The following is a 15059-nucleotide window of genomic DNA, read 5'->3' as shown; positions in this document are numbered from 1 at the left end:
ATGTAAGCGTCGGCCCATCTCTCCGGGAGAGTGAGTGACATTGAGGATGAGAGGTGATCCCTCCACCCCGGAATACACCGGAGTCAGCGCTTTTGAAATATAGGCTATACTTATAGGCGCGCAGCCGACATGCGTCAGTGAGTGCGACAAGTGGGAGAATGGATATGCGAAAATAGGATCTCAACAACGACAGGGAGGGGGGCAGAGAAGGGGATGCAGGCGAGGAAGCGTTCCATGTTTTTTTTCTAGCCTGGCTATCTTAAGAAAAAAATGTTTTTGCCTTCAGCACAATGTTAAAGGTAGGTTTTAGGCTTAAGCCCAGGCTGAAAAAAAGGTTCCGGATATAACCAAAAATGGTTATATTGCTTGCTTCATATATGGCACCCTAAATGTTATTTGTAGGGTTATTTAATCAGAACCCCAGGGGTTTTTCTTCACTGAGGGTTCTATATTGAACCAATGTTGGTTCTATATAGAACCTTAAGGGTGCCATATATGAAGTAAGCATATAACCTTTTTTTTGGTTCTATCCAGAACCTTTTTTTCTAAGAGTGCAGGCCTACTATACACATTTTTAGGCTACATTATTTGGGAAAATGTTCCAGATTGTATGTAGTCTATGCTACTAAAGAAAATGTGCTATTACAATGTTGTGCAGGCCTACATGTTATTGTACCCAGGCTATAACTATAGTAGGCTGAATAGGCGAGGACATTGCCTGCTTTTTAACAATTCGATCACATCACAGCCTCTTTTCCCTTTAAACAAACGTTCCTTACGTTTTTATGGCTTTTGGTTAAAAATAGTAGGCTGCTGGGGTGATTACATCATTGTAATAAATGCTATAAAAGCATAATAAATATTAGGCTACTAATACTACTACTACTACTACTACTACTACTACTACTACTAGTAATAATAATAATAATAATAAGAAGAAGAATAGTAGCCTACAACACACCAGAAAATGTCCAATCGGAAGAAAACAACATCGAAAAATAAACAAATGTAGGTGCAAGGGCTCGTGCATAAAACTGAAGGCGGTGAGGGAATAAAGGGAGAGGGGCCAGATTAGGGACGCACTGGTGTGTGTCATAGCACAGATTAAGCCTGTGCTGCCCCTGCACTCTATAATACTGCACATTAGTAGACCGTCTGAGGAGGCCTATTCTCACAAACATTGAGTTACTTGCAGGGTCAAATAGCCTACTATGTGTCTCGAGATTCCGTATCTCTTCCCCTCTGTATTTGTAATAAAAAAATGGTTAGTTTTTATCCCGGCTAATATTATAAATCAGTTTGAGTAAATGATTAAATGTGTTGCAGAATAGATTGTTGGAGCAGATTTTAATACGCTCCCAGTTGGAATGTGAATTTATATTATGTTAGTTTGCCAGTTTAAATATATTTTTTAAAGGTATAGGCCTAGGAACTCTCAAATTCCGGAGCTATGGATTCAAGAACTGTGTCGACATATTAGAAACATTTTCTGATGAAAGGTTGAATGAAAGGACTCAAATTACAACAAAAAACATAGCCTATACAAATCAGTATACATTATTATAGACTATGTGAGAAAGTGTGGCCTACACTGTATATTGTACAAGAATCCATGGGTAGGTATACCATTAGTTGAAATGACCACTGAACACAGGACATCTTCCATGCTTTCAAATGTATCGAAGAATTTTGCAGACTTCCACAATCATAAATAAAATTATCATTATAGGAATTTGATGGGACGAACAAATTGAAAACGATTGCTTGATGCACCTCAGAAATTAAACATAATATTTTTTTTACGGTAAAAGCTCAATTATGACGACAGTTATAATTTTGTCTTAAATATTGGCGATTATGTAAATGCAGCATTTTTTCTCAATCAGAGATGAGTGTACATATCATCATCATCATATCATCACTCAATGGGCTACATTAACTAATCGAATCAAGCAACAACAACAAAAAAGTGCGTCCAGCCTATCTCTTGATGTGTGAAGTGTCGGGTCGCGGTTAGGTTCCCTCTAGATTTGGGCTAATGGTCGGAATCGGAAGAAAATGTGTTTTTAATAGGCTGTTGGGCTTCAATTCAGTTTGCAGGACAGTATGTGACGTCGACACTAAGGCGGCGATTGGCTGCACACGATAGCGATGGAGAGGGGAGTGGGGTTGGCTAAAATTAAGAGCAGTGCAAAGATTCAACAGTCCCAATGAAGACTTTGCCACTGGAGTGGAGACGCACAACGATTAGTCGGTTTTTAACAATGTGTTCAACGAGTCAAAAACGGAGAGTGTTTTAATTTTGTTTTGTAAAAGACGAAGAGCATACCTGTTCAAAAATCAGTCGAAGTAGCTTCCATTTTTTTCAGCGTTTTTGTGTGCAGCCTGCCAATAAATCTACAGAGCTCACTCCGCGAGCGGTTTGTGCTTTTGGACGTTTTACTTCTGCTACTCTCACCATGGAGTACACCTCTTCCCCGAAGCCACAGCTCTCCTCCAGGGCAAACGCGTTCTCGATAGCCGCTATCATGTCAAGTGGAAAAACGAAGGACAGGGAAACCGATGAAAACACCATCAAGCCACTTGGTAAGCAGATCGCGCACAGTGCCTACATAATAATTCACATGTTCAATATAGCCTACAATCGATAGTTTCCTTATTGGCTATATTGTTTGTTAGATTGTTTAAATCAATCTTGACTTCAATTATGCTATGGAGAAAAAAAGGGTTGTCTATAGGCCTACTTCTATAGCCATAATGTTCTATGGGCCTATGGGGAAATGACAGAGAACCTTCATTTAAGATGTCTCACATGACGATGTTTTTATAACCTTTCACAAAATGTTGGTTCAAAATTCAGGCAGTGCATAACCCCGTTCATAGACTGTCAGCAAAAGTTTCAGTTCCAAGTTTTATTCGTCGTATGTACGCGATACGCATGGATATACATCATTCACGGAAATTATTACTTGCAGGTTCCATCTCGACAATGCAACAACAATAAGGAATAATAAAATATACGAACATAAAGCACGAGCATAAAAAGTACGAGCATAAAAAATATTGATGTATTTTACAGATGATGGCCTACGCAAATATGTATTCAGTAGGCCTATGGTTCACTGAATAGGCTCTGAATTAAACGATTATTGTATCCAGTGTCAACAAAAAGTGTATGGGCTAATGAAACAGAGATATCAACATTATATCAGAATTTTCTTTATCTAGACATATCATGCTGCGTTGGCTGTAGTGGTGCTTGCTGATAATTGCAAGCATGTTGCTGAAAATTTGATTCAATCAAATTGACTTTTCAATGTATCCAAGAAAAAGGTACAATTGAACCTTTTCGTCAAATAAATATTAGCATTCAGTGAATTCATGGAGACATGGGTTAGTAGACCTGACCTGTATGCAATTACTGACAGAGAAATATAACACGGACATTGCTGTTAGCCACATTGCTGTTAACTATATCATTGTGAGTAAAAAAAAAAAGTGTTTTGAATTTAACTGAATATCTCTTCGAAATAGCGTGGCCATTTGTAGCCTACTGAAATAACCAATATGATGTTTTTGTGATTCAGTTGCACTTTTGAAATTTGTAGTAGGCTAATTTAATGTCGTTCAATTGAAAGCAAATAGAAAAAACATTAATCTTACTTTTAATGTATATTCTTGCATTTGTCAAATACCCCTCACATGTATTGATACTGTTTTTAATTTATTTGAATACAAATCATTGTATTGGAATGTATATATCTATAGGCTACTAGGCTAGTTGTGTTTAATTAATTTAAAGCTAAATAATAATAACCAATTTATGACATTTTTTAAACATCTATGCCTATGAGTTTTTACATTGCTTTGAACATATATCAGGCTACGCATTGTAAAAATGCACACACACACACACACACACACACACACACACACACACACACACACACACACACACACACACACACATATATATATATATATAGAGAGAGAGAGAGAGAGAGAGAGAGAGAGAGAGAGAGAGAGAGAGAGAGATTTTAGTTGCAGTAAAAATAAACAAATGAAACCAGCATTTGAACATGGTGTTTTTTCATCCATAGAACAATTCGTGGAGAAGTCCTCCTGTAACCAAGGTTTGGGAGAGCTGTCTTCTCTAGATGGGCTCGGAGATTTCAGCGGGAGCGCGCCTCCTGTGTGCACAGAGCCGCTGATCCCCACCACTCCCAGTGTTCCCAGCGAGGAGATGGCCAAAATCTCCTGCAGTTTAGAGACCAAAGAACTCTGGGACAAATTCCATGATCTCGGCACCGAGATGATCATCACAAAATCCGGAAGGTAAAACTTAAATTTCTCACTACAAAATATTATATTATCGAATCCTATATTATCGACAACCACGTAGGCCTATTTTACTTTTTAAATGTGAACGACAATTATAGCCTGAGAAGCAAACCCGGACGCCAAATACATCGTGCTGATGGACATTGTTCCGGTCGACAACAAAAGCTACATTTTATAATACCGTTATTAACCTATCTGATTACCCATGTCATATTAAGCATTGGGTAATTGGATGTTCTGTTTTGTATTTTGCAGGCTTATTTAATTTTTTTTTCAATTAATTATGTAGCCTATAATAAGACTAATTTCGGCAGAGATATTCTGTTTCTTTACATAGGTAAACTGTGCGATAATTGCACCACAAATCATTGTAGTGCACCTCCCATGCGTGGACATTTTTATAGTCTAAGGGTAATTATGTAATCGATTTACCATTCTAAATGTTGAGAAATAAAAACATTTGTATAAATATTAACATCATTTAGGCAAAATAATTTTCCTAGAAAAACGTAATGCCGTTCAAAATATATTGTAGGCAAATATTTTCCCTGCCATGAATATCTATTAAAAAATATATAGGGAATATGCCTCACGCTAAAAACATGTTTAATCAAATAGCCTACAGATAAAGGAAACACATAAACCTCATACAAAACGGGAGCTATTGATAATATTTATGGACAAATTAATTCAGTGAAATATGACTCTCATCGTCTTACATTTTACTTGGAGCAAAGGTTTGAGTAAATATTTTCCTCTCAGCGAAAATGGTTAGCGTGGGTTTGTCTCGTCGTTGTGTTTACCGTATCTCTTCCCCTCCAACAGAAGAATGTTCCCCACCATCCGTGTGTCCTTCTCCGGGGTGGACCCGGACGCCAAATACATCGTGCTGATGGACATTGTTCCGGTCGACAACAAACGCTACCGCTACGCCTACCACAGGTCGTCCTGGCTCGTGGCGGGCAAGGCGGACCCTCCTCTGCCTGCAAGGTGAGTGACTTTTTTTACACCCGTCTTTCGGTACTGAGAGGCTTTTATACACGAGTCTTCATGTCAAAAGCATTCACAAAATGGTATGTGGTAGTAGCCAATGACGCTAATTATTGGTATATGGATAGCAAATACACTATATGGCTTAGATAAATACATGTTTGAAGTATTTTTTTTTTATCTTGACCGACAAATGTCTGCATTGGAACAAATCGACCCTTTTGATTTTGAATAGCATGATAATAGGTTTTTCTGTGTTTGCATAGACCTTTTCAATTGTAAAATGTATTTTAATATACATATTGTATTTATATTGCAGGTTATACGTACACCCTGACTCTCCTTTCACTGGGGAACAGCTGCTCAAACAAATGGTGTCTTTCGAGAAAGTAAAGCTCACCAACAACGAACTGGACCAACATGGACACGTATGTTATTGATTTGTCATTGGCATTGAAACATTGAAACATTGATGCATATTCATGTTATTTCTGACATGAACTGAAACATGAAATCATTAGAAGGCTGTATAGCCTAACCTGAGAAAACTCCCATACAGGCTATCTTCATTTTATAACTGATCAAGGACTTGTGGAGAGTTTCCCCGTTCAATATTGGATTAAAAATATTATCTCAAAGTGTAAACAATATTGAAAAACGAAAATCATAATTTGGGGGATATTTCTAAAAGATGTATGGGAATTGTGTTTAGATGGGATTATAACGGTTTAAATAAATAAATATACTTGCAGATGATTGATGAATGAATTGCTCTGTAAATTTTCCATAAAATCTCGTGGAATTTTCTCATGGGATATCATTTTTTCCAGATCTCTTTCACATGTTATTGGGAAATGAAATGTTCTTAACTGTAAATCAGAGACGTGTTCGATTCAAAATCCACACCTTTCTTTGTTTCACCTGTGAATATCCAGTTACATTCTATCATTTAAATTAATATTTTCTTTATATTGAAATCATGTTTTTTTTGTCAAGGGAAATTAATAGGGCGTACATTTTAAGGAGAAGCAGAAACACGTGCTAAACTAAAGAACTCTCAGCCTATAGTGCAGAAACGATAACAATAATGGAATAGGTGTCCCATGCAACACCATTCATTTACATTATTAAGAGTGTTAGGCAAACATCATACACTGATTAGCCTACACCATACCAAACCAACAGGTTGTGCGAAAAACGTCTCCTTGAATTTATGCACAAACACGTTTAATTTCGAGGGCATGTCCGTGGTATTCGATAGATGAAAAGAGTAGGCCTAAAGGCGAGAGCATTGCGATATGATGACAAAAGCATGTGAACGATGTTTTTGATTTTCGTGACGCATGTAAAGACCGATAAAGCTGATTAGATAGGATAAACACACCATGTTTCCTGTTGATCTAAAACATATCTCTAATGGTTACCAATATGGAATTTAAGAGAGATTCGTGCACGCTTTTAACCGCACGAATAATTGGCATTCAAATAGAATACTTTTCGAAAACCTTGACAGTGAATGTCGTTTTATAGGCTAGTCATTTGAAATTGCACTGACACAAGACACACGTGTTATAGTGCACCTGGCAGCTTTTAACAGGCAGCTTTCAACAGCTCACTTGGTTTCATCATTCTCAGGAACAGAAATTCTGACTTGAGATTAGCCTGCATATTTCAAACAATACATCGTTTTGTTCCCATTGCTTCCTATACATGCACAAGTTCAAGTTGAGATGTGTCAACTGTGAGAATTGTAGCTGAATGTTGATGAAGGCAGGCAGGGACTCCTAGTTCTTAGGACACCATACCATACCACATCTCCTTTGCCCAGTATAGTCTCACATACAGTATACAGTATGAATCTAGATGTGAATCATAGGGATCTGAACCAGAGTATAGCAGACTAACTCCCCACAGCCACACAGTAACACAATAGATCATTCTTGCTGAGCCACTGTATAGGCTATGGAGTCAGATAAAGGAGAAATGCTCTTCATCAAATCAAATTGTACTTGTCATATGCTTCGTGAACAGCAGGTGTAGACTAACAGTGAAAAGCTTACCTATGGGTCCTTTTCCAACAATGCTGAGTTAAAAATAAAGATAACAAATATACAATAAAAATAAATACATGAATGGGGAATACTGTAAATACATGAATAACAATCATGCATACAAATAATATGGCTATATACAGGGAGTACCATTACTGATTTGATATGCAAGGGTATGAGGTAATTGAGGTAGATATGTAGATACACAGTGCATTTGGAAAGTATTTAGACCCCATTACCCTTTCCACATTTTGTAAGGGTACAGCCTTATTCTACAATATATTAAATAGTGTCCCCCCCCCCCTTCATCAATCTACACACAATACCCCATAAAGACAAAGGAAAAACATTTTTATTTTATTTTAGGAAATGTATGGGAAAAAAGACAATATCACATTTACAAAAGTATTCAGACCCTTTACTCAGTACTTTATTGAAGCACCTTTGGCAGCGATTACAGCCTCTGGTCTTCCTGGATATGACTCTACAAGCTTGGCACACCTGTATTTAGGGAGTTTCTCCCATTCTTCTCTGCAGATCCTCTCAAGCTCTGTCAGGTTGGATGGAGAGCGTCGCTGCACAGCTATTTTCAGGTCTCTCCAGAGATGTTCGATCGGGCTCTGGCTGGGTCACGCAAGGACATTCAGAGACTTGTCCCAAAGCCACTCCTGCATTGTCTTGGCTGTGTAATTAGGGTCGTTGTGCTGTTGGAAGGTGAACCTTCACCCCAGTCTGAGGTCTGGAGGAGAAGGTTTGCTCCCTTCATCTTTCCCTCGATCCTGACTAGTCTCACAGTCCCTGCCACTGAAAAACATCCCTGAAAAACATCCCCATAGCACCTTCACTGTAGGGATGATGCCAGGTTTCCTCCAGACATGACGCTTGGAATTCAGTCCAAAGTGTTAAATCTTGGTTTCATAAGAACAGAGAATCTTGTTTCTCATGGTCTGAGAGTTATTTAGGTGCTTTTGGCAAACTCCAAGCAGGTGGTCATGTGCCTTTTACTGAGGAGTGGTTTTCGTCTGGCCACTCTACAATTAAGGCGTGATGAGTGGAGTGCTGCAGAGACGGTTGTGATTCTAGAATGTTCTCCCATCTCCACAGAGGAACTCTGGAGCTCTGTCAGAGAGACCTTCGGGTTCTTGGTCACCTCCCTGACCTAGGTCCTTCTCCCCCAATTGCTCAGTTTGGCCAGGCAGCCAGCTCTAGAAAGAGTCTTGGTGGTTCCAAGCTTCTTCATTTTAAGAATGATGCAGGCCACTGTGTTCTTGGGGGCTTTTATTTTTTTTTTACTGTAGTTAACTAGGCAAGTCAGCTAAGAACAAATTCTTCTTTACAATGACAGCCTAGGAACAGTGGGTTAACTGCCTTGTTTAGGGGAAGAACAACAGATTTCTACCTTGTCAGCTCAGGGATTCAATCTAGCAACCTTTCTGTTACTGGCCCAACGCTCTAACCATTAGGCTACCTGCCAACCTTCAACACTGCAAAATATTTAGGTACCCTTCCCCAGATCTGTGCCTCGACACAATCCTGTCTCTGAGCGCTACAGACAATTCCTTCGACCTCATGGCTTGGTTTTTGCTCTGACATGCACTGTCAACTGTGGGACCTTATATAGACAGGTGTGTGTGCCTTTCCAAATCATGTCCACTCAATTGAATTTACCACAGGTGGACTCCAATCAAGTTGTAGAAATATCTCAAGGATGATCAATGGAAACAGGATGCACCAGGATGCAACAGGAGCTCAATTTGAAGTCTCATAGCAAAGGGTCTGAAATCTTATGTAAATAAGGTATTTCTGTTTTCTATTTGTTATTAATTTTCAAAAATGTCTAAAAACCTGTTTTTCGCTTTATCATTATGGGGTATTGTGTGTAGATTGATGAGGGAAAAAATTAAATCAGACTGTAACATAACAAAATGTGGAAAAAGTGAAGGGCTCTGAATATTTTTTGAATGCACCGTAGGTAGGGGTAAAGTGACTAGCCAACAGGATAGATAATTAACTGAGCTGCAGCAGCAATGTATGTGGTGTTTAAGTTTGAGTGTGTGTGGTGTCAGTATGCATGTGTACACATGTTACGTGTGTGTGGGCATATGTAGTGTGTGTATGTGTGTGTTGGGGTGTCAGTGTGCATGTGTACACATGTTACGTGTGTGTGGACATATGTAGTGTGTGTATGTGTGTGTTGGGGTGTCAGTATGCATGTGTACACATGTTACGTGTGTGTGGACATATGTAGTGTGTGTATGTGTGTGTTGGGGTGTCAGTGTGCATGTGTACACATGTTATGTGTGTGTGGGGATATGTAGTGTGTGTATGTGTGTGTTGGGGTGTCAGTGTGCATGTGTACACATGTTACGTGTGTGTGGGCATATGTAGTGTGTGTATGTGTGTGTTGGGGTGTCAGTGTGCATGTGTACACATGTTACGTGTGTGTGACATATGTAGTGTGTGTATGTGTGTGTTGGGGTGTCAGTATGCATGTGTACACATGTTACGTGTGTGTGGACATATGTAGTGTGTGTATGTGTGTGTTGGGGTGTCAGTATGCATGTGTACACATGTTACGTGTGTGTGGACATATGTAGTGTGTGAATGTGTGTGTTGGGGAGTCAGTGTAAGTATGTGTAAGTGTGTGGGTAGAGTCCCAGACAGGTACTTCCTGTTTGTGTTTTTGCATGTAAGCAGGAGGATAGAGTTATGGTCTGATTTGCCAAAGGGAGGGCCTTATAAGCATTTCTGTGTGTAGAATAAAGTTGATCTAAAGTTGTCACCTAAAGTTCCACAAGTGACATGCTGGTAAAAATGTAAAATGGATTTCAGTTTCCCTGCTGTAAAATTACTGACCACGAGAAACTCTGCCTCTGAATGTGCATTTCTTATTTGATTATAACCATATGCAGCTTGTTGAGTGTTGTCTTAGTGCCAGCATCGGTTTGCGGTGGTAAATAGACAGCTATGAAAAATATAGATGAAAGTATGGTCTGCAACTTATCATGAGGTATTCTAACTCAGGAGAGCAAAAACTTGAGTCTTCCTTAACATTAGAGAACGTGCACCAGCTGTTGTTAATAAAGAGACACACCCTCCTCCCTTCTTCTTACCTGAGTCTGCCGTCCGGTCTTGACAATGCATAGAAAAACCAGTGAGATGTATATCCATGTCCTCGTTCAGCCACGTCTCTGAGAAACGTAGGATATTACACTTTTTCAGGTCCCGTTGATAGGATAATCTCAAACAGAGCTCATCTAGTTTCTTCTCCAGTGATTACATGTTTGCCAATAGAACAGATTGCAACGGCGATCTATTTGCTCGCCGACAGTCTCGTCAGGATGTCGGCTCTGCTGCCTCTCTTTTGCCGCCGCTTCCTCTTTTGATTCCCGGGGAGTAGGGCCTGGTCCGTAGTAAGCAAAGTGTCCAGAGCTGCCGACTCGTAGAAGTAGACATTTCTGTCTACTAGAAAGTGATGTCGGAGACATTATGTACCAAAAAAGACGTGATCAGCATTAAAAAAAACACAAAATAGCAGAATTGGTCAGGAACCCATAAGACGGCTGCTATCCACTGCAGCGGCATCTTCACAGAAGACCGAGATCAAGCAGAACAGCTAAGAGCTGAGGAAAATGTGTCTCAGACTGCATGCTGTTAACATGTTTATCTTTTCACACTCCTCTCTACTGCCACCCCAGTCATCCTCTCTCACTCGATCACCTTGCCTCGTCTATCAGCATGCTCTCTCTTTCTACTTCCTGTCATCTCACTCCACATCTCACTCTCATTCTCTATCTAACCCAGTGTTTTGCCTTCTCTGTGTCCCTATAGATCATACTAAACTCCATGCATAAGTACCAGCCCCGGGTCCACATCATCAAGAAGAAGGACCACACCGCCTCCCTTCTCAACCTCAAGTCAGAGGAGTTCCGCACCTTCGTTTTCACAGAGACTGTCTTTACCGCGGTCACAGCCTACCAGAACCAGCTGGTGAGCAGTAAATCACTACTCAACTGTTCTATACCAGGATCTTATTTATTAATGCACACAACTGAAAACCGAGACAAGCGTTTCGTATTTGACTACAGTTACTCCCTCCTCCTTTCTTCCGTATGGTGCCTAGTGAACGTGACCCAGGGGTCACCAGGGAGGACGTGCTCTGTTGCTGGATAGTGTTTATGGGTAGAGACAATATGTTGAATATAGGGGGTTGTGTTCAGTTCTGTCTAAAGCCAGTTCTGCCACCCAGGTCCTCCCTGACTCCCTTTGTGTGTTTAGTCTGGCTATCCCATGGAAAAAGATAGAGAGAGCAAGACAGACAGAAAGGGAGAGGGATAAGAGTCTGAGACAGAGAGAAAAGAGAAAATAGCATCTAATCTGTTTGCGGGCCTCTTTCTTCCCAGATAACCAAGCTGAAGATCGACAGCAACCCGTTTGCAAAGGCTTCCGAGACTCCTCCCGACTGACGGACATGGAGAGGTACAGGGAATTTTATGTCTTTGCCTGTTTGTTTATTTCTGTCCGGCGTGGATAAGATGAACAAGGGGAATAGAACTGGGAGAGAGTAGTCGCGTTAGGAGCTAGCTATGGAGCTATATACTCATTAGCAAGTGCACATGCTGGGTTGTTTATTTATTTCTGATCAATAGGAGTGTGTGTGTGTGTGTGTGTGTGTGTGTGTGTGTGTGTGTGTGTGTGTGTGTGTGTGTGTGTGTGTGTGTGTGTGTGTGTGTGGGTACAGTTTTGCATACGTGTGTGTATGTTACAGAGAAATTGAGAGAAAAAGGAGGAGAGAGGACATTGAATTTGTTTTGCAACTAGACAGAGGACTGTGTTACTGTATAGTGTTGGTTTTTGTTTCAATGCCAGTAATTGTCGGAAATGGTTGTTTCTATAGATATCTTGTGGTTATCTGAGTGACTTCCCCGGGTGCAATGCCAACCCACCCTACTATAAACTTCTGGCTAACACACACACACACACACACACACACACACACACACACACACACACACACACACACACACACACACACACACACACACACACACACACACACACACACACACACACACACACACACACACACACACACACACACACACACACACACACACTCCAATCCAAAGGATTTTATGACCTACAGCCAAAGAAACACACTTTTTTTTTTGATTGACCAATTCCAGCACTATTACCAAAATCATCTGATAAATCAGACCATCCCAGGCCCTTTCCCAACCAAACAAGCAAAGTCAAAGACTGCCAAGAGACAGCCAGACAACCGACTCCCCCTTTCTGGCTTTCTCTTTTTGAGGGCTGTGAATTAGATCTGATCAATTGATCTTCAGGGAGCTGCAGAAATCACATTAGTCTGGAGTCAGCCACTGCACTAAAACACAGTGTAATTTGATTGGCTGCTGTGACTGATTGAAACCAGCCCCCTGCGTCGTGGCCTACTGTGGCCTCTGTGCCGGACAAGCCAGAGCTGATAAAAACACACACATTTGTACTGCACCGCTGACAGATATTGCACTTTCCTAACCTAATTGGGGAGCTAATGTGGACGCATGGCTCTTGTGATGCAGACCACTCCTGTCCAAACGACCCTCCCTCCTCCACCACCACCATATCTGTCCCTCTCTGTGTCACTGAGACGCTGTCTGACAAGACTCACGGGAACTAATGCACTTTCTGTTAGAGTACACACACTAGGTCCAAGACACACACACTGCTTTAATTATGTACTTTGATACTTAGAAAAGAAGGATATTTGCTTTTATGCTCCAAAGAGGTATCACAACTATTGAAAAATGTTGTTGTGTATTCTGGGCTTTTCTATCTTTATCTACATTATGTGTGATTTTGTTGCACTGGCATTTTATAGACCGTACATTTTTCTTTCTAACTATACGTTATTTTTTACATACAGTACCTAATGTGTACAGATATATTGACTGTGTGTACAGATATATTGACTGTGTGTACAGATATATTGACTGTGTGTACAGATATATTGACTGTGTGTACAGATATATTGACTGTGTGTCCAGATATATTGACTGTGTGCAGATACATTGACTGTGTGCAGATATATTGTGTGTGCTGATATGTTGTGTATCTATTGTCTACATACTGTACATTCAGCATTGTCTGTCACCAGTGTAACTATAAAAGATATAATTTGGGTTATAGGTTACTGCAAAGACATGATATATCTTGGTGAGTTGTTTTGGGGTATTGGTGTGAATGCAGATACAGTATATATTGGACTGAATGTACATTTTATATTAGAATAAGATATTTTCATATTTTGGTGTGAATGTATCAATATGTTTAAGTGTCAACATAGAGATATATTTTGGGCCTTTCTCTTTGGTTTTTGCTGCAGGGAAAGTGTTGAGAGTTTGATCCACAAGCACTCGTACGCACGGTCACCAATACGCACCTACGCAGGTGAGGAGGAGACACTGGGGGATGACAGCCATGCCGCACACAGGGGTAAGAGAGTTGGTCACACACTGATGATGGCATCACACACATTTCACAAGATGCACATCATGCTAATGAGCCACATGAGGGTCGTTCAGTGGCACTACTACCACATTATTTGACCAAATAATTCAAACAACCGTCATTCACATAAATGGAGCACTAGAATGTCGCTGAGTCAATGTAGTGCAACATCAATGACAGTATTATAGTAAGAGGTCTCTAACAGCGTTTCTCCATCTCTTTCTAAGGTTCTGCGTTCACCGCCTCTGACAACCTCTCCCTGAGCTCCTGGGTCACCGCCACCTCTGGTTTCCCAGGCTTCCAGCACCCCCAGTCCCTCTCTGCCATGGGCTCCAGCAGCGCCTCCCTGGCCACCCCCTTACCCCACCCCATCCAGGGCTCCCTGCCCCCCTACAGCCGGCTGGGCATGCCCCTGACACACTCGACCCTGGCGGGCACCATGCAGGGCGGCGGGCCCTCCTTCCCCTCCTTCCATATGCCCCGCTACCACCACTACTTCCAGCAGGGCCCCTACGCTGCCATCCAGGGACTGCGCCACTCCTCCACCGTCATGACCCCCTTTGTATGACTCCCTCTGGGGTGACTGCCTGGCCGAGTAGCCCCTCATCAGCTACAACTAAGCTTATAGACACACTTCCACACACAAGTAGATAGACTCACCGATTTGTCCGCCTCAGCATCCTCACCCATGGTCACCACCGTGTCCTTGTAAATAATAAGCCCCCTGGCCGAGGCAACTGACTGGACGACCTGGAGAGGCTGCCTGGCTGCTGTCCTGCATGCTGACAGCTGAACCGGAGAGGAAACAGACCCTTACGGGACCTGGTGGAACAGACACAGAGACCCACAGACTGATATGAACACCAGATATGAACACTATTGACCTGCATATGAATATTTACGACCCAGATATGAAAACTGATGATCCAGGTATAAAAAAACATCCACAACAAAGATGCTGAGGACTGATGACCATGCACAGTGATGTGTTGTGGGAAATAGGTCATGGTCTGCTTGTGATAACTGTCGTTTGCCCCTGCCCTCCAACGGTTGGTTACAATGTTCATTTTGCACCCACTCTCCAGAAAAGCATGGACAGGAGAACCAGTGAACTGTCTGGTTTACAAACATTAAAACCAGAGGGTGTGGTAATTGTTAGTTCTC

The 15059-nt window shown here is 41.2% G+C and overlaps 1 protein-coding gene across 1 annotated transcript; it reads left to right on the top strand.

The window, feature by feature from the left end:
* The first annotated feature begins 2285 nt into the window (after window positions 1-2285).
* Window positions 2286-14639, top strand: LOC135523103 (T-box transcription factor TBX20-like). Its single transcript, XM_064949831.1, is given in 9 exon segments — window positions 2286-2586; window positions 4101-4335; window positions 5167-5331; window positions 5651-5759; window positions 11214-11372; window positions 11786-11816; window positions 11819-11861; window positions 13771-13880; window positions 14123-14639. Coding segments are annotated over 9 exon segments (1320 nt in total). The 5' UTR covers window positions 2286-2459; the 3' UTR covers window positions 14464-14639.
* The last annotated feature ends 420 nt before the right edge of the window (window positions 14640-15059 follow it).

Source organism: Oncorhynchus masou, chromosome 30 (genome assembly GCF_036934945.1).
Source record: "Oncorhynchus masou masou isolate Uvic2021 chromosome 30, UVic_Omas_1.1, whole genome shotgun sequence".
Taxonomy (NCBI): Eukaryota; Metazoa; Chordata; class Actinopteri; order Salmoniformes; family Salmonidae; genus Oncorhynchus; species Oncorhynchus masou.
This window is presented reverse-complemented; position numbering and strand designations above follow the sequence as displayed.